The following is a 26130-nucleotide window of genomic DNA, read 5'->3' as shown; positions in this document are numbered from 1 at the left end:
GAGGTCATTATTCTAAAGGTTCACATACTTTATTCCACTAGCACTATGAGGTTTTTATGGTTGTTCTCAATAAAGATTTTATATTCATACATTATATTTGTTGATACTTTAAATGAAGATCAACTCACATTTTATAACAACTTAATGTAGAAAACAAAGAAATTCCAAAAAGGTTCACATAGTTTTTCTTGCCACTGTAATATATACACGTGGATGCATGCTTGCAAGTTAAAAAAATAAGTAATTGGTGGGCCAGTTGCTACTATCGTACTGTCAATCATTTGAGGAGCAGTCAAAACCTAAGAGCAGACACTAAGGACGTTGCCTCTGTCGTCTATGTCTCTCGCCCATCTCTCTGTCTAACCTCATTACATGACAGAGGTTTTTAGCACGGCTGTCTGTAGACTCATAATCATACTTCTGCTCTGCACATATCCTAAAACTGTGGGAGGGAGAGATGTCAAGGGGACCTCGGGCCTCATTCTTCAACCACTAGTTTCATCCTGGCGCATTGTGTTGCATTTGACTGGTCTGTTTAAATGTCTCTTGATATCTGGCAACACAAACATGCAGGCCTGCCGGCCTGGTGGGGAGGATAAGGAATGAAGGGGAAACGGAGGCCATTCTTCTCCTTGTGTGACGGGAATTGTGTTGGAACAAGCACCTGTCACCCCCTCCCACCCTCTCAACACTGACCACAGAGGTCAGACAGAGAAAGAGAGAAAGAGGAGAGTGAGGGAGAAAAAGACTGGATGAATCTGTCTTTTATATCCCTCCTTCTCCTTCATGTTGTTCTTCCCCTCCCTCCCACTCTTTCCTCTATCTCTGCTCCACATTCAAACAACTTAATCCGTGTAAATTACAGTCTAAAACAGGTCTATGTTACAAAACCTCAGACTTACTGTTACATGAACCAGACAAACATCTGCATACTGTCTGTACAAATGATAATAAGGTGAACTAGCTGCTAAGGCTATTCTGTTGGCCTTTCCTTCAGCTGCCTCGCTCTCTCTCCTCCCCCATCACCTTCATCTGTTCTCTGCACCAACTTAACCATTTTTTAAATAGACAAAGAGCAGCAGCATCTTTCTGTCCTTCAGACTCCTCCTTCACATATCCTCTAAACAGCCAGAGCAGGGGTTTGCTGGGACACAGTCCCACACCTACAACATTGTTCTAGAAAAGAAGAAAAGAACCACGACCTCAATTCACTGTCCTCTGCAGTGAGCATGATCTAGCCATTTGAAAACCAATGTAACTACTTTCAACCTCACTGTGTGCACTCTTCTTACCTCCCTGTCCTTTAGCTTCATGGCCAGAACCAGCTGGTTGCGGTGGTTGGTCAGCGCTTCACGGTAGTTTCCCTTGGAGAAGAATGCCGAGCCCAAATTTCCATGAGCGCGACATTCCCCTGCTTGGTCACCTGGACAGGAAAAACCCAAAAGAGATGAGAAGATCTAACAAAGAATATTTACAGTACAGCCCACATGATTACAAAGCAACTGGTGTTTACATCACATCATCCCACTGCCACTGTTGAACAGCGACGTGATGAACCACATCTATGCCACCAACATGCCACAGCAGCCTTAAAAGGAAAAGTGGACACCATAAGTTCTCCACAGTAGAGCAGCTTCCCTGACAGCTGGTAGTGTTGATCTCAATGCTCCAGAGAGTGAGAGGGGAAAGCCTTATTATTTCTGCCTGACAGAGAGGCCCAACAGACGAGGCTAAAGTAAAGCACAGCTCTCTATGCTCTACCTGAGAACAACAGCTCCTTATCTCCAGCTGCTCTGCTCAGTCATGTGTCAAACTGTGTAGGGGTGAGAGGAGTGGAGCCAGTCTGTGCTATTCTGTTTTCATCTTTTTTTAGGTTTTAAGTTTTTTTCTTTCATTTGCTGTCTTTCTTTCAAACCTCCTCTCTATTTCCTAAATTACCTCTCACACAGCGGGAGATCTAAATGACCTTAAAGCTTGGTGTAAGATGCTCGAATGAGGCAGAAGACAAAGTGAATAACTCATAGTTAAACTTTGCCTAGCCCGTATAAGCTATACTAAGATAACATAATAAAAAGTAAACTGATATTCTGTTTTGAGTGAGATGAGAATCTGCTAATAGCTCTGTGGAGTAATGTTGGCATGATAAAAAGCTCATAAAGATGATTCTGATATCCTGGTGTTTAGCTGGTGTAACATTTAGCAAATTAGAGCGCTAATGAGCCCAGACATTCAAAACATATATGGCTCTGGAGCAAAATTAACTACTAACTCTGATGATCCTTACACTGAATATCTATATGCAAATGGGAAACTGGGTAACTCCATAGTGTCACTTAGCCACTTCTAAATTTGCAGATGTTTTGTTGTTTAAGCCAAAAAAGCAGTGGCTCAAGAGAACATGTTCATTTCCTCAGCTTTTTTTTTCATCTTGACACTGCGACTGAAAAAGCATCACAAATGAAAGCTTGATTATGTAATTATTATTTAACATTATTATTTGTATTACTGCAGTTTTTTTTTTTTTACCTAAGGTCTTGGCCACCTCCAAGTCCTGTTGCATGTAGCCAGTGCTCTTCTCGGTGTTGCCTAGGGACCAGTGGGCGCTGCTGAGGGCCGAGAAGACGGAACCGCGTAGCTTGAGGCTGCATGTGCCGATCTTCAAAGCGGCTTCCAGCACCACAACAGAGGCCGTGTGGTGGCCTGCTGTCAGCAGCTCCTGGCCAATCACAGACACCACCACAAAGGGACTTTTGTCCAGCTTCATTTTTTGCAGTTGCTGATAGGTGGGCTCGAGAGACTCTGTGCAGAAAGGACATGAGTAAGGCAGAGATTAAAATTAGAGTCCAAAATATGTCAAAACATAACCTTGTGTTGACACGGTGACTGACAGTGTCTGACGTTGATTGTGGTGACTGTGTTACGTTCTTACCAGCCCTGACAAACATGACTGCTGACGGCTGAATTCAGATTCTACTTTTCTGCACTAATGGTTGCGTTTTGTCTGCGTGGATAAGTGTAACCTGTAGCTTGGCTGAATGACGGCTTTCACTGACAATTTGACAGTAATATAAGCTGTTTTTCAGTCCCCTTCACCCTGACTGGAACAGTCTCAGTACTGCATAAAAATGGCACAAGTTTAAAGCATTGTGGGCAACTGTGAGTCCATACCACAAAGTGAAATTATATTTCTTTCTTTTGTATCAGCTTATGTGGCTGTTTGAGGGAATAGAGAAGGCTGAGTGGTTTTTCATTGGGAAACTAATGCAGCTAATGCACACCAGTGGCAGCAGCAGAGGAATGCAGAGTAAAGGAGACACACAAGGTGACCTTTGAGGAGGCTGAAAATGCACACAATGACATAAATCAATGTTGGGCCACGCGGGATTCAGGATCCACAGGCCCTCCAGAGTACAAAGCCCTCTGGCAGACGCCAGCATCGAAAAAGAGGGTGGATGGTGGGGGGGGGGGGCAAAGGAGGCACGCCCAAGTGTGTTTGTGTGTGTGTCTTTGCATCTATTGATGCATTTTTGTGTGTCAGTGTATATTTGCATTCATGTCTAGGAGTGTATCAGGGGAATATTTAATTCTCATGGCCCTGTGTTTGCAAATATTTCAAGCAGAGTTGCTACTAATTAGGTCAAAGCACTTTACAGTAGATTGCACGGTGTTACTGCGCCTGTACAAAGTGGCTATGGGTAGCTGCGTGTGAAGTCTACATTTGATCATAAAGCCAGCCCAAGCTTTCATAAAGTGTTACTTTCATTTGTTTAGACAAACATTTAGGCACAACACGCACAGAGTCACAATATCTGAACAAACTCAATAGTTCTCTGAAACATACACAGATGCTAATTCACACTGACACACACACATTCACAATATGAGATGCTTCCCCACACAAGCATTCAAAAGCATAACTGATGATGCTCTTTCAAGAGCATCGCTTCTGTTCAGCACTTGGCAGAATGTCGTGCTTACAGAGACAGTGCGTGCATATAATATCCATTCATAGCTTGTAATTGCCTTCAGAGTGACACCGAGACTGACTCATAAATCAAACACTGAGAGAATGGTTTTTTAAAAAGGTGTCATGGCTGCAGCATTCATAAATGGGTAGTTATGACAACAGTCAAGTGTGTTGTTTCACATACTGATGCACCCCATGCACACTCACTTTAACTACCATACACTATGTGTATAACTTTTATGGAGATATGAAGTAAGAATCAGAACCTCTACCTCACTAACCTGGATACACTTAACATGGACTCATTTTGCCCCTATGTCCTCTGCCTCCTTTTTAAGTAAAGGATTTTTATCTCACTCCAGTGACTGTATTTTACACATCTGCAAATTATTATTATCAATATTATATTATAAGATATTCCATCTGTCGCTTCAGTGGGACTGAAAAAAGCTGTGGAATAGAGTAAAAATACTTGGACTGTAGTTGCTACTAAAATAAGTTTGGTTTTGGTCTTTTCATAGCTTTTTGACAATAATAAATGTAGAACATAATCTTCCTGTATTAAATAGTGTGGCTCTAAATTGATCTCTCTGGAAAAATTATCTCCTTCCTGTCACAGCAGGGTTACACAGCAGCCCCTCTGCTGCACATATTGTTTAAGAGTCAAAGGCACTTTGCACAAAGACACCTCAGCTAGACAGATGCTAATTAACATAGGGTCCAGTTCGTCCAGTTAAAGGACAATCTTTTTAATAGCAAATGATCCAGGCTGGGTCCAGATAAACCCCATTGGGTTTATCTGGAGGTATCTTAAACTGAAACCCCTTTTTTAGTTAGGAAATATATAAAACAATCCAACAATTTACAGCAAACAGACCATTTGCACTCACTTTGGACCCAGCAGCTGAATGAGAGACAGGGCTGGAGCAGGATGAATTGTAAGATCATTACCCATGTTAATACATACTGAAACATGCCTTTCAGTACATACAAGTGTGAGAAGCCGACATCCAACATCTCATTCAATGACACAGATAGACAGGAAGGAAGGAAAAAGTTGGAGACAGGAAGGTGCAGATACAGTAAGGAGAGTGAGGTGAGATTGTACCAGTTTCCACTTATGTGAAGCCCTTTGTTGTGGGAAATACAGTGTGAGTCACATGGGAGAACAGCATCTGCTTAACTCTGGAATAATAAAAAAGCTTGATCTGTGCATGGCAGAGTGGGAGTGTATGTGTCAGAGAGAGGGGGTTGAATTGTATATGACACAGTAAGATTTGGGGAATTATACATGTAATATTAAATTTACTGCGGAAACAAAGCAACCTTTGATGAATTCACCACACACTGACTCCTTCAAGACTTGCTTTGATAGTGTTCTCTCAGGTTCATTAAATTCCTTCTTCTACCCTGATTTATTTATTTGTCTATTTTAGTATGAATACCATGCCCAAACTTTCAACACACTGGCAAAGAAAATTAAACAGAAAGGTGCTTTAGCAGGGTGTTGAACAGTGTTGAGATGTCTGTGGTAAGATTAGGGATGGAGAATCACAGCTAGATACAATCAGCTCTTTCTTGGCAACAGAGCAACACCACTGAGTTTATAGACATAAGGGAATATTGCACCATTTACCCTTCTGACATAGGAGAAGAGTCATTACAGAAGCATTACAAGTTTTTAGTGCGATTTAAATGTTGTTACAACACAAACACTAGCAGGTGGTGAGGCTAATGGATGCAATGATTACTTTCGAATACTGTATCTGAAGGCTTTGAATGAAAATGTGAATGAAAACCAGATTTTCTGATGCTGCTTAACTCCAAGTGAATCGGTGGAAGACGTAATCACCAAGCTCAATCCTGGGATGGATATGCTTCAATATGTAGCCAGTAAAAACAGCTGGCAGGAAAATGGTGCTCTTCTGACTTGAAGGAGAGAAAACAACGCTTGCCCACCTTTCACTTATCAAGGGGACTTTGGCTGTGTAACACTCATTATCCTCCCTGTTTGCTGGCGTAACATTGATTATCGTCCCCCCTGTGCCAGGAGCCCCTCTGAGAGGATCATTGTTCTTAATCCTTTGACCTAGCTACTTCTCCTCAACACACCTTGAATTAGGTCCTGTGCTGGTTTCCTGGCACTGTGGGAAATAGGGTAAACAATTAAGAGATTAAATGGCTTGGGCTAAATGTTGGTCTTCCCCTACTGAGAGAACCCATTCTATGATGCTCAGGTCTGGGCTCGAGCCCAAACCCTTTTCTTGTTTTGGTTCCAGTGACAGGCTTATATTCTCAATGTTGCTCACAATGTGGACTCTCCATTCTTTATTCTCTTTGCAATCTTTCTTTTCTTCTGGGTTTGTACACAAATCCTCAGAGGAGTACTGTCTTCAATCAAAGAAAAACTGATTCCTCACTGAACAAAGCCCCTCAGAGCTGCTGATCTTATTGTACAGCTCAGTAAAATTTGGAGGATAAAACAAGGCCGCATTTATTCACAGAAACAGTTTTAGCACCGTTCGGAAAAGAGGTGATGACAAAGCAAGACAGCAGGATGACTCAGTCTGTGCTGGCAGTCAGTGTCATCTAGATCTGAAGCATATTAAAACCTCTGCAGTGGTCATCTGAGGTAAAATTGTTGCCAGGTTTGTTTTGAGGATCATTAGGCTGGCCCACACTGATTACTCATGAACAATCAGGTCACTGCTGTTGGCTGATTGAACAGATAATCATGCATAACAGAAGGAACACATTTTGGTAACAATCTTGGCTTGAATACACTACTTATAAATCCACTCAGCTTCTGGAAAAAAGGCTTACACAGGGCAGACACATACAATGGCATTAGTGTTGGATGCTCATTAAGATAACAGGCTATCTGTGTGTGTGATCAGCCCAACTGACAATAAGATATGCTGAAGCTGCAGGCATTAGGGCTCAGAGCCCGGAGGTAAGTATCTGACACCAACAGTCTGCCGCAAAGGCAAAAAGACAGACCGATGGAGAGATGGACTGCCTGCCGTATGGGCAGAAAACTGACAGGTAAAGTCACCCCAACACGCTTATTGACTGACAGAGTGTGAGGATTATCACTGAGACAGGCTTTTAGGCAACTGTAGGACAAAAACATGGAGACAGTGAAGCAGAGAGATAGCGACACCCATAGACACGAACTATGCTGTCAGCACATGCATATAAACATATGCTGCTACTAGATTTCTTACCTCGTAGCGGTGACTTCATGGCAGCTTCCACCATGCCCACCAGTAGCTGTAGGCTCTTGGGGTCTTGGGCCAGCCCAGAGGCGAAGGCGGCCAGTGCGTCGGCATGGCGACCAAGGTACTGAAGGGCAACACCCTGTCGGAAGTATGCCTGTAGTTAAAGAGAAGAAACAGACAAAGTCATCAGGGCTCTGGTCTAATACCACAGTATGGGTCTTTACACAAACACATTACCAGACACACTCATTTCACGCCATTTGCATTTTTTCCACATGAGCAGTTCTCAGAACATAGCACCTCTCTCCTTTGTATTCCCATAATAGAGTGATCACTGGGTTTTTTGTACTTGATAATTGGATTATAAGTTTTACATAAATGCACATGTTACACTCTGGCTTGCTGCCTTTTTAGGAGTAACAATTGTCTTTTTTATGCAATACTTTTTTTTTTCCTTCTGTTTGCTGTGGGAGTGAACTGCTCTGGGATTTCTCTTTGGCTCTGTTAGAAAAACTAAAGAGAATAAAAAAAAGGGGATGAGAGAGAGAGAGCTACTTACTGAAGTCAATCTGTAATAAATGAACACCCATAAATACTAGAGACTGTGTATTCCTTTTGTCAAGGCACAGTTGTAAAATAATAACACAACTGGACAGATTCGGTTTTTGCCATATTTTAACATCAGATGTGCACTTGTGTCATGTTTTTGATACATGAACGTCTCTCCAAGTAGACTGAAATTAAATACATTTGTCATCCAGGCATTTATTCACAGAGCTGAGAAAGTCACATTGTTGCTAGTGTAATAATTCAGCACCACTGAGCCATAAACTGCATGTGACTGCTGACATATTGTATCTTTCTGTGAGAGACTAAAATGTTTTGGAACATTCTTTCAGATAGAAAACTAAAACAGACGCTGTCTCCGGGCTCCACAGCGCCAACAATAAGTGCGTGTTTTTTTCTTCACCATGTCTACTTGGACTCACCAGAGAAAAGAGCTGTTTTATTTAGGCAAGTTTGTGCCTCGGTATGTTTGCATCTAAGGCCTGATCAGACAATAATCCTGGTGAGTTGTTAAACCTGACTCTGGTCCAGTCTTACAACATCAACAAAAAGAGATGGAACTACATCCAGCTCATTATTCACAGTCCAAACCACTAAATCTTCCCGAGAGAAAGCAAGCGGTCTCTCAGAATAGTCATAGTCATCTAGGCTCATGTCTCAGAAACACAATTACAGCAACAAAGCATGAGGGAAAATGAGCGATAAGCAGTGTGTGACGCATAGGAACATTAGACTGTCTAAAATTCAAACCGTCATGTTAACAGTCCTAACCTTTCCTACTCTGGTGTTTTTGTGTGTTTAGTGCTCATGTGTGAGCCGCCTGGTCACCTTCTCACTGAGTAGGCACTAGTTCCACACTCCACTAACACTTCCAAAAGTGACACAAGGGCTAATTTGCCATAAGCATCTAAGAGGCCTTTTCATTAGCCTTCCCAAGTTTCTCTGTTAGCACCACTAGGAAGTGAGAAAGGCAGGGAGGATTAGGGAAAATGAGACATGACATCAAATTTATAGAGAACAGTAATTAATTTTGCTTCCGCCCAAGCCCCCCACTGACTACCAATCTCTCTCCAGACCTGCTGCCCCTCTCAACATCTCTACCTCCCTTCGCTTGCCATCACAACTCCATTGAAAATGACGAGGATAGAGATTAGATTCAAAGCATTAACCTTTGTTCTAATGCTGTTATTATATGAGTGGAGTGTAGGCCAGGGTATCCGCTCAATATTAATTGTATCTAGTGGCAGTGGCGTTTGGGCAGGATGCGCTAGTGAGAGAGAAGAGGCCAACAAACATTATGCCCACGGGGAACAAAAGACATTTAAAAGCACCTCTCCATTTGATTAGATTAAGCCTACAATATGACTGCTCTCTCAGCCATCTTTCTTTCATTCTCCTAAGCGGCATCCACTGAACGAGACAACCTAGGAACACGTACATAAAAAAAAAGATAAGACTCACTTCAAACAAAAATTGGCATCCTCTGTAATCCTTTTATTTTACCCCATCATGTCCTACATAAGGTTAAAAGACTAAACTGTGCAATGTATTAAAATATTGCAAACACAAGCATGAGCATAAACGCGTAAATGAAAGAGACACCGCAAAAATGACAGAATCAATGTGCCGTACAGACTTATGGCTTTTTTTTTTTTCTTCCATTAATCTCTCACTGCTCTCAAAACCCATCATGTGGTGGCACAAAGACATACACACACAATATAACCTCAGCCTTTGCATAATCCAACAAACCAATTCAACCAGAGCTGCACATAAAACAGAGGGTTCACTTGGATTCAGGTCAGGTGACAGGGAGGCAGCGAAGAGGGTTCAGAGACTGCTGTCTGTCAGGATCAGGGAGGGGAAGGAGGCTTACAGGAGGAAACTGGAACAAAGCCTTCAGCATAACAGCACCCGGGAGAAGTGGAGGCTCCTGAGCTCCATCACTGGCTACAAGTCCAGCAGCCTGGTGACTGAGGGGACTGGGCCAACAAATGTAATAGTTTTTTCAATAGATTCCAGGCTGAACCTGAGAGGTCCCCTGCCCTTCACTACAGGCTCCTCAGTTCCTCTCCCACATGACTCAGTCATCACCCAAATAACGTCCATCTCAGCAGATCAGGTGAGGAGAGAGCTAAACAGACTTCCCAAAGGCTGCAGGGCCAGATGAAATCAGTCCAAGGGTGCTGAAAGCTTTAACGTCTGCAGCCTCATGCTGCGGCTGTTCTATGAGTCTGTGGTGGCCAGTGTCATCTTTTATGCTGTGGTTTGCTGGAGCAGCAACATGAAGTTGGCAGACACTAACAGGCTGAACAAACTCATCAGGAGGACTGGCTTTGTTTTGGGGGTGAAGCTGGACCTTCTACATGTTGTAGCTGAGAAGAGGATGCTGTGCAAACTCCTCTCAATCCTGGACAATCCCTCCCACCCTCTACACAGTTTGCTGGCTGGACAGAGAAGCATGTGCAGCCAGACTGATTAACATCAAGTGCTCCACAAAGAACCACAGGAGATCATTTCTGCATGTGGCCATCAAACTGTACAACTCCTCCCCTCTCTGTAAGAAGGTGGGGAACTGACTCATCAGAAACATTATTTATGTCATATATATATTTTGTCATTCCACCCTGGACTATTTTTGAATTTTATTTATCTTACATATTCTGTGTGTATACTGAGTTTTTTGTATTTATGATTTTTTTTATTTATGTTTAAGTTTTTCTGGTTGTGATTCCTTTTCTTTTTGTCTGAGTTGAGAGCAACTGTAACAAGGCAAAACAATTTCCCTCTGGGATTAATAAAGTGTTTTGAATCTTGAATCTTGAATTTACATCAGAGTAATCAAATACTAACTGAGGACAACATTGACAGTGATACTGATGAGACACTAAAGATAAAGTCGAGCTGATGTATTTAAGTAGAAGCCTGTATCCTGTGGTAAAAAGGAGCATGCAAAAGTACATACCTTCTGTACCCTATATGTATACAAACCAACATTTCTTTAAATTTAGTCTCTATTTTCTGAAAAGAAAGCAGCATCTGCTTAGAGTAGCTGCTACAGTGATTAGCACAGCCTCCAGCTTTTACCTAGACTAAGAGAAAGTGAAGTGAAACAGAAAGACTTGGAATTAACAGAAAAAGACAGGACTCTAAAGATATCCTGTCACTGTAAAGCATTACATAGAAAATTGAATGTTAATTTGAGCCAGAAGCCACCTCTCTGAACACGATGCACATTAGACAATGAGTGAATGAATGAGCAAAGTTCTCACAGAACACAGGCCGTTCGGTAACGGAAAAAAATTGTAGATCTTCAGTCTCATACAACATGACACCTACAAACCGCGATTTCAAATAAATGTGTTTTGGCCCAAATTCTATCTTGGAGTAAATTGTAGGAATGTCCTGTATTTTTTCCTCCTCTATTTAATGCAGCAATGAGCGGACACCACAGAGGAGTCGTTTGAGTGGGAAGGTTTGTCGTTCTTAACCCGTGGGTAAATTCTAGGCGTGCTAATGCGCATGTGTGTCAGTATATGTGTGTTTTGTGTGTGTGTGCAAAAAAGAGAGGGAGAGAAAGAGAATAAGAATATGAAAGAGGATAAAAGCTTTTCTTGTTTCTCGAGCATTTTAATATTTCATGAATGCTTGTTTGATGTAGTTTTAAATATTCATGTTTTTATGCTTAAGAGGAAGAAGGAAATGATGCAAAAAAAAAAAGTTACTCACTCTAGCACACAGTGGGGAACCGGCATTCTCCATGTATACACAAACAAGCTTGTGCACACCACAGTCACATATAGGCTCTGTTTCCCTCTAACAAGACACTTAAGATAAAACATGGACGATTTTTTTTTCAATGACAGCTCTGTTGTTCCCACTAAGGCCCACAGACAGAGCAGATTAACAGAAAGTTGACACGATTAAGATAGGGAGTTTGGCACAAGACCAGCTGTTGAGGGGTCCTTAGCAGATTAATGTCTCAACATATGTCCTTGCCCCCTTCTTCTTCTCTTCAGTACACTAACCCCAGGGGTGTCCTTAGCCCCTGGGAGCACGTCTGTGTTTGTGCTCGTCTGTCCTTGTTCAAGATCTGGACCTAACAAGCTTAAATAAGGAATTCACTGAAAATCTCAACTGGCTGTGCTGTTAAACCAAATGGATATGAACAATGACCAACAGGAGTATTGTTTGGCCTACGGCAATGAAGAGGTACTGTATTTAGACAATTCTCCCTGAACCTATTGTACGAATCTCCAAGGTAGTACATTCAAATTGTATAATTGCTTAGAAAAACCTAGTGTCTCCCATGTTAAAGACCTTGTTTGGCCAACAGGTTGCTGCATATTTCCAAAAGCCTCCATTTTCCTAATGCTTCCAAGACACCAGACAACAATACCTTACTATAGACTGCAATATCTTGCATCTGCAAAAGGCATTACACCTGGTTCACCAAGCAGGCACCCTGTCATTGAACCAATTGCTCCAGTAGCCCAAGGCCTTGCGCTGCTTGCTGTGGCCTGATCGGTGATCAGCAAAAATAGAGATGCTCTCAAATGTGGAAATCAATACAAGCTGCGTAAGCTCTGCTTACACTGGGCCACACCCTTCACTGCTATAGTGTGTTCAGGATACGCCTGCTGCTGATGGTTTCTGATCACACACAGAGTAGTTGGTGCCAATGCAGAACCCCCCGCTAGCAACATAATCGAGCCCAAATCAGACCATCAAATACAGACAGCAGGTTGTGAATACACAAATACAAAGTAAAAAAATGCATCAATAACTCTTGAAGAAAACCACTCATCTGTTTCTAACAAACATATTACTTTAAATCAGCTTTCCACACAGCCCAGGGCACTAGGATGAGATTAACACTAACACAAATGTGTTGGCCTTCAACCCTCTGTTTCTTGTTTTTTTTTTTATCTAAAGGTGTCATTGCCTGGTTCACCATGTGACCCAGAAATGTCATGCATTGACCAGGGTTTAAGACACGCCATCCCTTGCACATCTCTGTCCCTACACTTCCAAGGTGACACAGTCAATGTGCTGGGTACACAAAATGTCAACTACTTAATTTAATATCCAGGGATAACTGTCGGCCATGACAAATTAGCTAGGAGAACGGCTAAAAAAGTGAAATAGAATGATTGCTGCTTTGGGCCCTCTGTCCTTCAACTTGACAAGCAGAAAGCCACACAACAGCACAGGAGGCTGTACTTAATTAAATCTATTTCTGAAGCCAAATCTGTAACTTTCTATCCATCTCCCTGCAGGTACAGATCTATTTCCCCCAGGACAGAAGAGGACTGAGGTCAGTCCTCACAGGGGTGACAGTCAGGGAATTACAGCCATTGCCTCAGGCCAAACATAAACCTCTGGCCCTTGGGGCACGGGGATAAAATCATGACACAGCGACCCGTCTCTTACATCTCCACAATCTAATAAGACCAAACCCTAAACCAGCAAACATCCTTGACCTGCATCGATCAAGTGTGTTTTTATCTGTGTGTGTGCTGTGTCTGTGAGGGAAAAAAAACTATGGCAAACTATTTTTTTCTCACACTGACTGAAAGATTTCTGCATTAATCCAGCAAATCGATGAGAAGTGTTGCTTTGTCAGGAAACTGATTTTGTTTTGCTATGCTGACTCCTGTAGAACAACCCTGGTAAAGTCTACAGTTTCTTTACAGTATGTTAACAATACTGTGTAAGTCACATCAAAGGAGCATGTTAAGCACTTATGCAAGTCAAATTGAAACACCTTACAATCAGCATGTAGGCAGACGCAGTAAAATATTTATGATCCATTGATGTATTCCCCCCTAAGGGCGTTGTAGACTCTGGTGATTGCTGTTCCATCCAAAGCCCTTAATTAGCCCATTAGATTAGCTGGCTTTAGAGCAAATTAAACTGATCATTCTTTGTGGAGTTGGCAATTAAAAGGTAAATGTTTCATTATTCAGTAAGTGGTGACAATAAGACCTAGGTTAAAAAAAAAACAGGTTGCCTGGTAGAGGCTTCAGTGTGAGAGACATGATAGTACTTTCTCACAGGCTGCGAGGCATTGATTAGACGGCTCACATCAAACTAGCAGCCAGCGTAGGACTTCAGAATGGAAAAGGTCATAGTCAGGTATGTGGAATCAATGCTGAGCACTCTGTATTCACTGTGTCTCACGTTATCTGGCTTGGGAATGGCTTAATGTTTTCTAAAAACAATTATCAAAAGACAAAGAGAACCTACAATAAGGAAGGTCAAAGCTTGCGATCGCGAAGTGTCATATGGCGCACATCCATTGTGACATTCAAAGTGAAACAGAAAGCTAAGAATTGCTACTGCTCATTTATCACACACAAATAAAAACTGCACAATAGTGGCAAGCAGTGGGGTCGAGCAGTGACATGCCGTCACAACACACTGCTTGGCAGAGGGGATTCAATTTTCTTTCCACAACGTTCATGTCCACCATAACATAGACAGCTTTCACGAAGGAAGTAGTCCAATGGAAAGTGATAACCCGGCAGATAAAATAGCAATGTGCCTGTAGCTCATTTCAAGCATGTTAATTCCAATGTTCAAACATTATGTCACACTCTACAGCTATGATTTATAGCCCGATTTGTCACATGGACGCAGCTAGAATACTTGCATCCTTATTAGCATCTTAAGAGTCTTGAGGTGTGAGGCTGAGAGGGTCAGGGTGCTAAACTGATTTCCATGCCCCTCTCAACTAGATCCTTAGATCTTTTATGCCTGAACATTGGACATAAACCGCACAGCCACAGGGGCTGACTGTCAATTAAAGCAGATATTAATTACGTAAAGGAGGTTTAGTCAATCAAGGCCACATGGTAAATGTAAAAAAGAGAGCAAACTCTAGACAAACTCCATAGCTTTCCACTATGACTAGACCAGAGGTGGCCATAAAAGGCTTTATTAGAATATAGCTACATGGCTTACATTTTATAGAGTATACTTTCTGAAACCAAAAAGGATTATTGGGCAGGCAGCAGCAATCTCAATGGGATTTGTGCTGACCTCTACTAACTTAACTTAATTAAAATGAAGAAAACATATGCTGTCTTAAGTACAAAAACTCATTCATTTCATACCAATTTTAAGTGCTGTTTTAAAGACAAAGCCTACTAAATATGCCATATGTGTCCCTGATGTGTCTAACCCCACAGTGACTACAGAAGAGGCTACTTGGTCCAGGTGGTGTACTCTCCTGGCCTGAGGCACCACATCCTCCATCTTCATTTGTACTCCCTTAATTGGCTTTGACAGTAAACTCAAGCAGGGCTGAAAAATAGCTTATTCTTAGTAAATACAGCTTGAGAGACACATGTTCTCAACATGGGGACCAGGCATTTCCATCAACCATTAAGATGGGTAATCATGTCCAACTGACCCTCTCTCAACACCTCTTCAAAGCACTTTACATCCCACATATTGCTGCCATCTTAACTGATGCATTGAGTTTCTAGTGGGGAAACAACGGCTGTTGTGGTTAAAAAAATGCAATGTCCAGTGAATGAATTGTTTAGCCTGTGCAAAACAAAAGCTGTTAAACTGTCATGTCAAAGTAGTATTTGTGAGCCTGAGGTTTTTTGGGGGGTTAGTTATCATTGCTTGCTGAGTTTGATGATCTCCAAAAGAGAGATGAAGTCCACCAAGAAGCCACACAGTAGGCAAAGCTGTCTGACAGTGTCAGCACTAGTGTTGGGTTCATTAGTTTGCTCAGGTCTTAGTGGGAAGTTGTTTCATCAAACACGAGTCAGCAGCACAGGCTGCATGGCAGTGTGGCTTCTCCAGGGCTGTCCTGCAACACTTCAGAAGACTCACAGTCAGCCTTTATGAAGAGCTCTAATGAAAAGCATGGCATGAGCCCTACTGCTTTTGATTCTGCTAGTAAGAAGTCATACATGATTGAGTAAAGGCAAACTGAATCACAGATAAGTTGCTGAGAGGCTGAGAAAACTGGAGAGATAAGAGGGCAGGGCAAATAACGACAGTGATCATGTAGCCCAAGGGGTTAGACATATACATAGACAGAAGAAGGGGGCAAGAGAGAGTTAAAGGTTAGCATCAACATGAAGGAGACACAGAGATGCCTCTTGTTATTCTTTCCTCGTGTACTGTACAAGTCTACTGCAATCCAGGCTATCAGAGTTCTTTATTGTGTATGACCTGTTTCTCCTTCCCATCTCCCAGTGCTGCAGCTGCAGCGTTATACTGGGATGTTGTGGCTGCAGCGCCATAGCTTTGCCATGCTTGTGCGCACGGAGATCTCCCCAGCGATTACCAGATAAATGCACTTTAATTCACAACACATGCGAAGGGGTTTATATATAGACTGGCTAATTCCCCCACAGCCGCACTGCGATATGAACTCCATGCTGCACCAATTTAAGTGTGTGATGAGTCCCATGCAGACTCCTCTTCTTATCATATATATGACATGATCCAGCATATTGCTGGATCAGAATGGATTTTTCAGTGGTAATGACACGAGTTGTTTTTAGGGGCTGCTTTCCTATTAAGAATTATTGGTCAATCCCAGGTGTAGCTGAACTCAAAATGGTACAATCTTCAAGGGTGAAATGGCACACCCACAGAGGAAAAAAACATCCACTGTGCTGCTGTTTAACAAGCACAATGCTGCTAATGCACATTTTGCCAAAATCAACTATTTTATACTTAAGTCTTGACAGTCAACTCCTATAAAGAGCTAATTGGCAGAGTTATACTGAAAAAAAGGTGCAGTACCTGCCTCTGATAACACTGAGGGGGCCTGTGACACATCTGTACAGTCTATGTGTTAGTTCATTAAACAGTGGTGTTTGGCCATCATCATGCATCATTAATTGTGCCCGCCTGTTACTCACGTTAGCTGTATTTCTCTGGCTTTGATATGTATCTCTGTGCATGCTGTGTGGCTCAAAGGCCTGTCCTGTAATACGATAAAGTGAACAGGTTTACATACCACCTGTGGACAGTTTACAGTACGTGTTAAAAAAAAACTAAATATGTTAATTGAAACCCTTCTGGCAACTAGTCTCAGCATAGAAGTCATCCACCACCAGAAAACACACACACATAAACACACACACAGCAAGCCAAATAAAGACACTTGCTCACAGCTATGACTCATACTGTGGGTGCCAACAATCAATGGGGCTCACCACACCCAGCTGGCTGTAGTAGCAGAATGTATTAATTTTCTCATCTAGAACCAAATATATGCTCAAAATAGATTAATGGTGTTTGATCAGTTTGGCAGAGTGATGCCAATTAGTATGCAAGGATGGCAAGAAGCATGAGGCTTGATTTTTGTATGTGGTGCTCTAAAAGCATATGACAGACACTAAAAATATGAAATTCCAAAAGCATTAGGAAGAGGGTGCATTACAACAAAAAAATGTAAAAGATGGAGATACAGGGTGGAAAAAAAAGAAAGAGCATATAAAATTAAGGCTATGTTTAGCCCGGGAGAGGTGAAAGTGGCCATCATTTCATACTACACAGAGTTTGGAAATTACTGGTGACAGCAGCTTGCACCAAGACGGGAAAAGATTGATCCGGACAAGCAAGGCTCTGTTTGCTTTGTTAAAAGTAATTAATCACTGTGGCCACGGAGGAATGGTGCCTTGAGTGCTCCGCAGGTCTGCTGAGTGTGTCGGCGTGTCTGTGTGTATAGCCATATGTGAATATAACTACATGCGGGTGTCCAGACACACATGTCCAAAACAGCTGAAGCATGAGAAAAGACTGAAGCCTGGTAGCAAGGAGAACTTTAGGGGAAAAAAAAAAAAAACAGGCGGATAGAGGGAAGAGGGAAAGAAAGTTGGAACATGCGCACACTGCACACATTTATTCACACGCATGCACTCAAGAGGACCAGTAGCACAATCCATCAAAAGAGCCCCATCCACACCCACTGAGCAGAGAACTACAGTAAAGGAGAACCGTGTGTAAGGAGATAGTAACTGGGGAAAATAAGGAAGAGTTCTCCTTCTTTCACCTTCACTTTGCTCCAAGTGAAATGAAGGAATTACTATACAGCACATCTTCATCTGCACGTAACTTACTCCTTATAATAAAAAAAATAACCTTTGCTTCTCCCTCCCTCTACATCACTTTTTTCTCCATTGGTATTTTACCAGTGTCAATAAAATCTATTTTGCATCCATCATAATTTAATTGCTTATACAGTTTTAATTGCAAGACAAATTTAAAGGTAGCTTTTTTTATAAATCACATTGAACATGCTGTTCCTACTTGTGCTTCCAGTGATTCTAGAGATCACTTTACTCATATGTACTGTATGCTCAATGCTAAAAAAATCATCAGTTACGTTGCTGAACCTAGACCTGACCAACTGCAGCAACCCCAGATCATAGCACTGCCCCCACAGGCTTGTACGGTAGGTGCTAGGCATGATGGGTGCATCACTTCACCAGTCCAATCCTTATGCCCCCTAGCAAATTGAAGCCTTTCTTTTTCGATTAGCCTTAGTGACAATTGGTTTTCTTAAGGCTACACAGCTGTTTAGTCCCACTCCCCTGAGATACCTTCACATTGGGTATGTGGAAATGCTTTTCACTATTTTACATAGCTGTGAGTTCTACGTGTTTTTCTACGATTTGATTTCACTAAATGTTTAAGTGATTGACGATCATTTAAGATTTTTTTTTCCGACCACATTTCTTTATTGAAGATGATTTTTCCCCACTATCCTTCCAGTTTTTAATAATGCATTGCACAGTTCTTAACCCAGTTTTGGTAGTTTCAGCAATCTCCTCAGATGTTGTCTTTGCTTGATTCATGCCAATAATCTGATCTTTCCGAAACATTAACATCTTTTCCACGACCACAGGACATTAATAATCATCCATGCAGTAATTATCCAAAGGGAGGCTCTTACCTATTTGCTTAGTTAAATTCAGGTGGTGTCTTTTTTTTGGCGGGCAGTGTATATTCTCCTGTATACCTTTCTTATGGTGAACAGTAATCTACCTCTTATAGCAAACAGACCACTATTATGGCTTAATTGTTCTTGGTGTAAATAAAAAAGCTAACAGGGAAACTTCAAACTGCAAACATGCAGCACACACTGAATCCCATTAGATATCTCTTTCTCACTCACTCACACACACATTGCCCCGAAGCTCTCAGTACTGTGAACCACACTCCCTCCTCCCCACCCGCTACACTGCAGTGATAACAGCAGCATGAGTCCAGAGACACAGAGACACAACCCTGATCAATAAGAGTACACGCACACACACAAACACCAATAGAGGAGTCCCGTGATCCCACAGTATCGGGGGGGTCTTCAGGGAATGGGCGTCAGCAGATGATGGAAAATTGGATGTGAAATTGTGAGTGGAGTACAGAAGAAAAGGGAGAGGGGTGGGGCATAAGAATACTATGGGTGTTCTCTAGTGTCATATTTCTATCCCTAAGCTAGAGAGTTAGAAGTGCAGCAGCTGCGGCAGAGAAAAGCCATGTGTTGAGAAAGCATTCATTGAAGTGTTGGCTGCGCAGCCGCAGGCCTGGACACTAATAGAAACAGAAGCCAGGGACCCCTTTATGTGAGAGCCTCAGCTGAGCAGAATACTAAATCCTCCTCTCGTGCTAATGATTACCCCGAGCGAAGTGCAGGTCTGCAACACCACTTTGGAAATGAACATCAGCAAACCTGCAAATTTAAATTAGAGCGTTGTCCTGGCCTCTCGGTCTACAGTGGTGCAATACCTTAAGGACACAGTTTAACTAATAAGGGGAATGATTGTCTGGCTAAAGCTAAATACTGAAGGTCCTGTATCACCCCACACTGGACTTCTTCCCTCTCTGTGTTGATGCAACAGTTTGTCTGAGCACAAGCCACTAGTGTTGGGGCTTCTAGGAACATATGAGGTGTGATAAATGGTGAAAAGGTACTGACCTCCCTTTTTACAGCAACAGTGTATGAATTACCTATCAGGCTACCAAGGGAGTGATGACCCCAGTCGATGTTTGAGACCCCATCATAAGTTACACACACATACACACACGCGCGCGCACACCCTGTGGACCATTTAAAGAGGACTCACTCTCATAACTTATCATTATATGGCACTGTATGTGAGTGATGTTCTATTACTTAACTTCAATTCACATATTGAAGCATATTATATCATCGTTACTGAGGTAATTATAAAAGATGAGCAGCTATAACCCCTGCATCATTTAAAGCCCTGTTTACCTGCAGTTTGTATGAATACATTAGTCTTTATATGTCAGCATACAACAAGCACACTGATTTTTTGTTTTGTTTAGTTTGGTTTTTACTTGTATTCTCTCAAGTGCAAAATGTTTCTAATCTCTATTCTGGAAAATGTGTTACTACATATTTCATATTTTCCTAACACTGACCCCCCTGCATCATTTATCATGTTGTGGCATTAAGATAACATCCTGCACTAAGCCATCTTCTAGTGCTCCTCTATGAATAAACTTCCTACTATCAGCCAGTGATGGCTCATTATGCTGGCCTATCAGGCTGGGCCTCTTTTAAAGTGTTTTCTCTCTTGGGTAAAAAAAAAAAAAAAAAACTCTGCTACTATGCTTTTTTCAGTGCTGCTGGATTAAGCATCCTGTTTTAAACATTTTTCTGCTGCTTTTTTCCCCGGAGCCTGTGGAGATGAAGAGAGCTTTGGAGTGTTCAGAGAGAATTTCATTCAACCTGTAGTGCTTCAAGTTCCCCCAAGGGATTTTCCTTTCCTCTGTCAGGGGTCTGAAAGCTAAACAACCCTGAGGAGAGGGCCAGGGAGCCACTCATCTACTGAACAAACATGGTAAGCACAGACATGGTGGAGCGGCAGGTTGTTTACAAGCCTAACCAAGCAGACAGATCGCTCCTGATCACTCTCAGCGAGATCCTATGAAAATATGTTCATATACAATAACATAAAAAAAATAGTTTTGACTCGGTGGAAAATAAAAACAATACCATAAAATCATATCTTTGAATCTTTGACCACCCCTATCAAAATCAGGCAGTGATAAAATGAAATAAAATAAAAACATCCTATTGTGATCTATGAAACGTGCCCATCTTAAAATGTATGAGTGTGGTGTGCGGGTGTGTGCTCCCCTTCTATCAATGAGTTGTCTTATTAAAGCTGGTGCCTGGAGAGACCAGAGTAATTACTCAGTCCCTGACAATACTTTTTGGACTTTGGGTCAATTTCGATGTGCCGCTCCAAATGTCACACACCTTAGCTGGCAATTAAACACAACTCTCTCACTCAGTTCTTGTTTTAATAGGGTTCATCAGCTAAAATAAAGCCTGTGATGTATTCTCATATCACATTACAGAATAAGGGTATTGTGACCTAATAGGGTAATTTAGAGCATGTATCAAAGCATAATTATCTATATCTACCTATATTCTATACAGTATATACCTGTGTATAGAGAGAGCTAGATAGATAGACAGATACATAGATCAGACAGAAACATTAAGTGATAATTGCCTACAACAAAACAAAACACAAGGTCAAATAGCAGCTTCACTAGCCAGAGCAAAGTCTGACATTACTCTCCTGTCAAGGCTCATTCGGTAACACCAAGGCACATCCACTATTCTCTATCGAAGCCGTTCACCCCGGTGTCACATTGCAATGCGTTATGTCCAATTAACAGACTAGAATATCTATGCATGCATGTCACAACGGCAATTGCTGAACCCCCTCCTTCTTTTCGGGCACAGCTACAACGGGTGCTCAGTGTTTATGTCACCTCTTAATTGCATTTTTCCCCCATGGTAGAGGTATGGCTTTGTGCAGGCGCCCCGAGGAAGAAAAAGAAGGTCAGGCTGCCAATTTGGAGCTGGCAGGTTGAGAGTAGCGGCAGCACTTAGTTTCGCTTGAGAAGAGAATGGAGGGCTCCTGCTCATCTATGGAAACCAGGACAAACAAAAGAGATAAGTGAAGGGGAAAGGAAGACAAATCCCCCTCCTCTCTTTGCTGTCTTGAAGCTCTGGGAGAGTGACAACTGACTTACAGAGAAGCCCCATGTTGCACAGCTACCTTTGATTGAACAGGGACATTATGGAACAGGAGGAAATGTTTTCAAAAGGACATTTTAATGTCCTGTACCACTGAGAATATGCAAGACAAATACACCATCTCTAATACCGCACGGTTGTCACAAAGCACTGCCCGTGTTTCGCCATTGCTACCTATAAAGTCAATGCACTGTGAACACTACGACGTCTTTGTCAATTTAAAATAGAGAATTCAAGGCAATGTTGACTTTAACAGAAAAGGGAAATATTAGAAGACACTTGTAGAATACTTGTAGCCAATGATGGCTCATGGATTTTGTTGATCTTTTTCCTGATTCCTGATCTTTTCAAGATAGGCATTCATTGTAAACTTAAATAAAATGTTTGTAGAAAATAGGAAGTCAGAGACATGTTTAAATGAGCTAGAATCAAGTATATAAACTCACGGTATTGTCCAGGATTGTTTAATGGGAAGAAAGCAGCAGGATCATGAAAGACTATACTAAAAGCAAAAGAAACACAGTGCTTACACTGCCTAAATAACAAATGGTCTTTCAGCAAACTTAGAAAACGTGTGGCCCAGTTGCTACTATGCCTTCTCTGACTTGAACAGATATGGTTTCACCAAGAGCCAAGAAACCTAAGACTTTTCGTTTCTTTCCATTTCAAAATAATTTCCATTAAACCATCTCAATATGGCAGTAGGGGAGGTGAGGGAGAGGGGAGCAGAGCGAGAAAGATGGTGAGAGAGAATGAAAGAATAAGGGCCAAAGGTAGCTAAGAGCCAGGCGGTTTGGGACTGCATACACACAGAAGAAAGGATAAGATTAGGGCCAGCGGTATCTCTTTCACCACTGCACTGTATATGAGCCCCACCAAAAGTAGTAACTTAGAAAAAAGAAAAAGAAAGAAAATAATTTGCTTGTGACGACAAATCAGTTCCAGTGAAACCCCATTTTGCAACATGAAAAGAAAAAAGGCACCTATCTCTTTGACCAGGCCTTTCTAGCAGGGGACCAAGGCTATTTAAAAAAGCAGGCGGTATAATCTCCACTGGTCCCCCTCTTTGCATTCCAGTGTGTCTGGGTCAAACCGTCAGTCTGTTGCTCGCTTTCGCTGTCTGTCGGTCGCAATCCAGAGTGTCACTGCACCAAGTCAGGAGGACATGGCAGCTCTGGTCAGGAGTTCATCACGGGTCAACAGCTGGGTCCCACCCATGGGGACGCCTGCTATTGTTTATGGAAGGGGATCTTTTCTGTAGGCAGTGAGCCATGAAGGTCTGATCTTATTAATGCAAATATATCTGCATTACATATGATGGGTGGTGGACTAATTACCAGCTGATACGATTAAACCATCATATTTCTTCTCTCGGGGGTTTACGGTGATACATCATGTTCAGCAGAGAAAAGTAATGAAGGATGGAAGAGCGAGGCGGCAGGTGAAGGGTGAAGAAGTTAGATCAACCCATCAAAAACACACCCCTCACTCCAGTGGTGACCCATCTGACCTGGATAATGCAGACCTCCTACCACACACACAAACACTCACACACAGCTATACAACTGCAGATGCTGCCACCCCGCTTCTCCTGCCATCTCTGCCATTCAGTCATAAACCAACACTCACTGAATCCAGACAAACAAAAGTGTTTCTTTCTGAGTGGTTTCTGACACCCTGGTAAATTACAGAGGTGAATTTATCACAGCCTCCAGACAAACCTCACACAAAAATGCTCAATCCAAGTGCTACACCACAACCACTATCGCCCAGCAGCAGATGTGAATATGGCTTTTACAAGAGAGTTATCCTTAAGCAGCACAGTTCAAAAACCCCTTGTTCACCCATGACCCAAGCCACCCTCATGACCCAGCACAGCAACAGTACGACCATTACTGTGAATCACCCTAAACACTTGGCTTTCAACTAGACTGAAAAGCGGAGGAGCCTTTGAACAATGTGCCGCATGCTGAAAGAGAGCCTGAGCGCTGGCCCTGGGGGACCCCGAGGCATGGCCTCACTCTCTCATGTTTTTCAATACACAACCATTGACACAAATAAACAGAAAATAAATTTCAGGGAAGAAAAAAGATTGCTGAGAGGGGGAGGACATGACAGCAAAGGGGGCAAGAGATTTCACAGCCCCAAAGAAACCTCAGGAATATATCTGATGTAATTTAGCCATAGATATAAAAATTATTAACGCAAAATGAATAAATGTGTTTTCCTGCCTCACTCTCTTAAAGTCTTCCTCCTTCCATGCATCATTTCTTTTCTCTTGGGAGTTGATCTCTTTCAGAGGTACTCGTTTTGATGATGCCGACTCTTCTTGGTCTCTGAGGAGCAATTACAGCTGGCCTGTCAAATATCACAATGCTCTAAAGGACCAGTTCACTGCCTAGGGGGGCTCTCTCATACCCCTTGAAAGCCCAAATTCAACCTCTGTGAAAGTTGGTGCACACCATGCCTTGAACTTTAATTAACACAGACCAAGACATGACCAGACCAATAATGAAAATAGCATCCTAATCATCAGCACAATCCACCTCTATACATTTACCTTTTAACCCCTAACAAAAACTAAAAGCCCCCCAAAGCCCTCCAGACAACCTTTCAAAGACAACCTCTATCTATTTTTTAACTCCCCAGTGAACGAATCTTTATTAGTGGAGCGAATGCAATTCTCTTTCCAAGGCGGGCCGTGAGGTCCCCAGAAGCCCACCCACATCTGAGGAAGACGCTGCCATCATTGATGATTCTATTCCATCATCACCGTGGCCAAAAGGTACGAGAGCAGCAGGCGGGATGGGGGTATCTAAACGCTCCTCATCATCACCTCTGCATGTGTTTTTGAAGGTGTGATCATCCCGCTGGCCCTTAGCCTTAATAAATCCCCTCCTGAGGTCAGAATGGCACAACAGCACAGGGTCCACACCCAGTCCATCTAATGCCACAGCTCCCTGAAGGAGGTGAGAGGTGACGAATGTAAAGAAACACAGCCTCTATGCTAATGACAGTGTTAGCAGGTGGTAGACTCCAAGACCCGAACCCTCAGCCAATTACGTATACATACACAGAGGAGTCTGCAATTTAAAACTCATTGCATGAATATCACATCACCATTGCCTGTCTGCTGCATGTCGTTAGGTGTGACTGGCATGTGTGCCATCACCTGCCTAGCTCAGAAGTTTGTGTGACAGGCTGCCTGGCAAGTCGTAGCTGTTATAGCACTCTTCCAGCAATGATATCATCATACTTTTTTTTTTCCAGCGCTGCAGTGATGGACCTAATTATCAGGGCTGAAGAAAGACCAGGCTGGATAATGTAAATGTCGGTAGACGGTGAGATGCTGTGAGCACTCATCAGAATTGCTCTGAATCTTGGTTCAGTGATCAAAGCCAAGCAGAGAGGGGAGCACAGAGCCAGGGCCAGAAAAGAGAAGGTTACAATTTCATACATTAAGAACACTAAAACATTTATACCACCATCATCTACAATAAGGATTTCTTGTGCATTTTCAGACTCCACCTCTAATATGAGGCCCTTATCCTTACGCCCATGTGTCAAACCTCAAATAGGAAAAAATGGAGCCACATAGAGACCGAATTTTACAGAAATAATATATTAGCATGTCATGCACTGTGAGCACAATAGAAGAGCAGTGTCTGAGTTGTTATTATTTCCCCATTTTCTAGCATTAAAAATTAATAAACAACACTGATCAATGTCTTTTAGCGAGTCAACCCCATTTTAATGACAACCTAATGCTTTTTTAATTACACGCATTGCAATTCACTCACCCAGTCACTGGAATTTCATATTGGCAATGCAACCATACACAGCAACACAAAGCTACACACATGCAGTGGACCCCTCTTCCACGGTGATGGAGACTCCATACGTCTGTTTTGTTTTTCTGTTTTCAGGGATTATCTTGGAGAACATACAAGCCCAAGACTAGATTTATAAAGTGAGCATGTGGGGGGTGAGTAAATGTAGCCTCTGTGCTGTGTGTTTCAATCAGATTGAGCGGGTGCAAGCGCAGCACATTATTCTCCCTCCTGTTCTGCATAGCGCTGTGCTAGCCTATGTCCTCCTGCTGTATTAGTGTGATGTATGACCCAAGCGCTGTGCTGCGCCACACCACACAGCACACACTCCTACCACACTGCTCCAAACACCCTCTGCGGCTTTTTCATTCCACCTGTCAAACTGTTATTCATCTCTCCCTCTCGCCTCTCTCTCAATCCCACCCTCCCTTACACTTGCTTTATCTTTTCACCCACCCTTACATCTCACTGCCTTATTGTATC

At 42.3% G+C, this 26130-nt stretch overlaps 1 protein-coding gene across 2 annotated transcripts in view; it reads right to left on the bottom strand.

The window, feature by feature from the left end:
* Nucleotides 1–26130, bottom strand: part of LOC113150207 (tetratricopeptide repeat protein 28) — a 151939-nt gene that overhangs the window by 54583 nt on the left and 71226 nt on the right. For both annotated transcript variants that reach the window (XM_026342610.1, XM_026342611.1), the window contains 3 exons: nt 7195–7342; nt 2527–2799; nt 1293–1423 (listed from right to left, as the gene is read on the bottom strand). In XM_026342610.1, coding sequence (XP_026198395.1) covers nt 1293–1423; nt 2527–2799; nt 7195–7342 — 552 coding nt within the window. The remainder of the gene's footprint in view (nt 1–1292; nt 1424–2526; nt 2800–7194; nt 7343–26130) is intronic.

This window comes from Anabas testudineus, chromosome 9, assembly GCF_900324465.2.
Source record: "Anabas testudineus chromosome 9, fAnaTes1.2, whole genome shotgun sequence".
Classification (NCBI taxonomy): Eukaryota; Metazoa; Chordata; class Actinopteri; order Anabantiformes; family Anabantidae; genus Anabas; species Anabas testudineus.
This window is presented reverse-complemented; position numbering and strand designations above follow the sequence as displayed.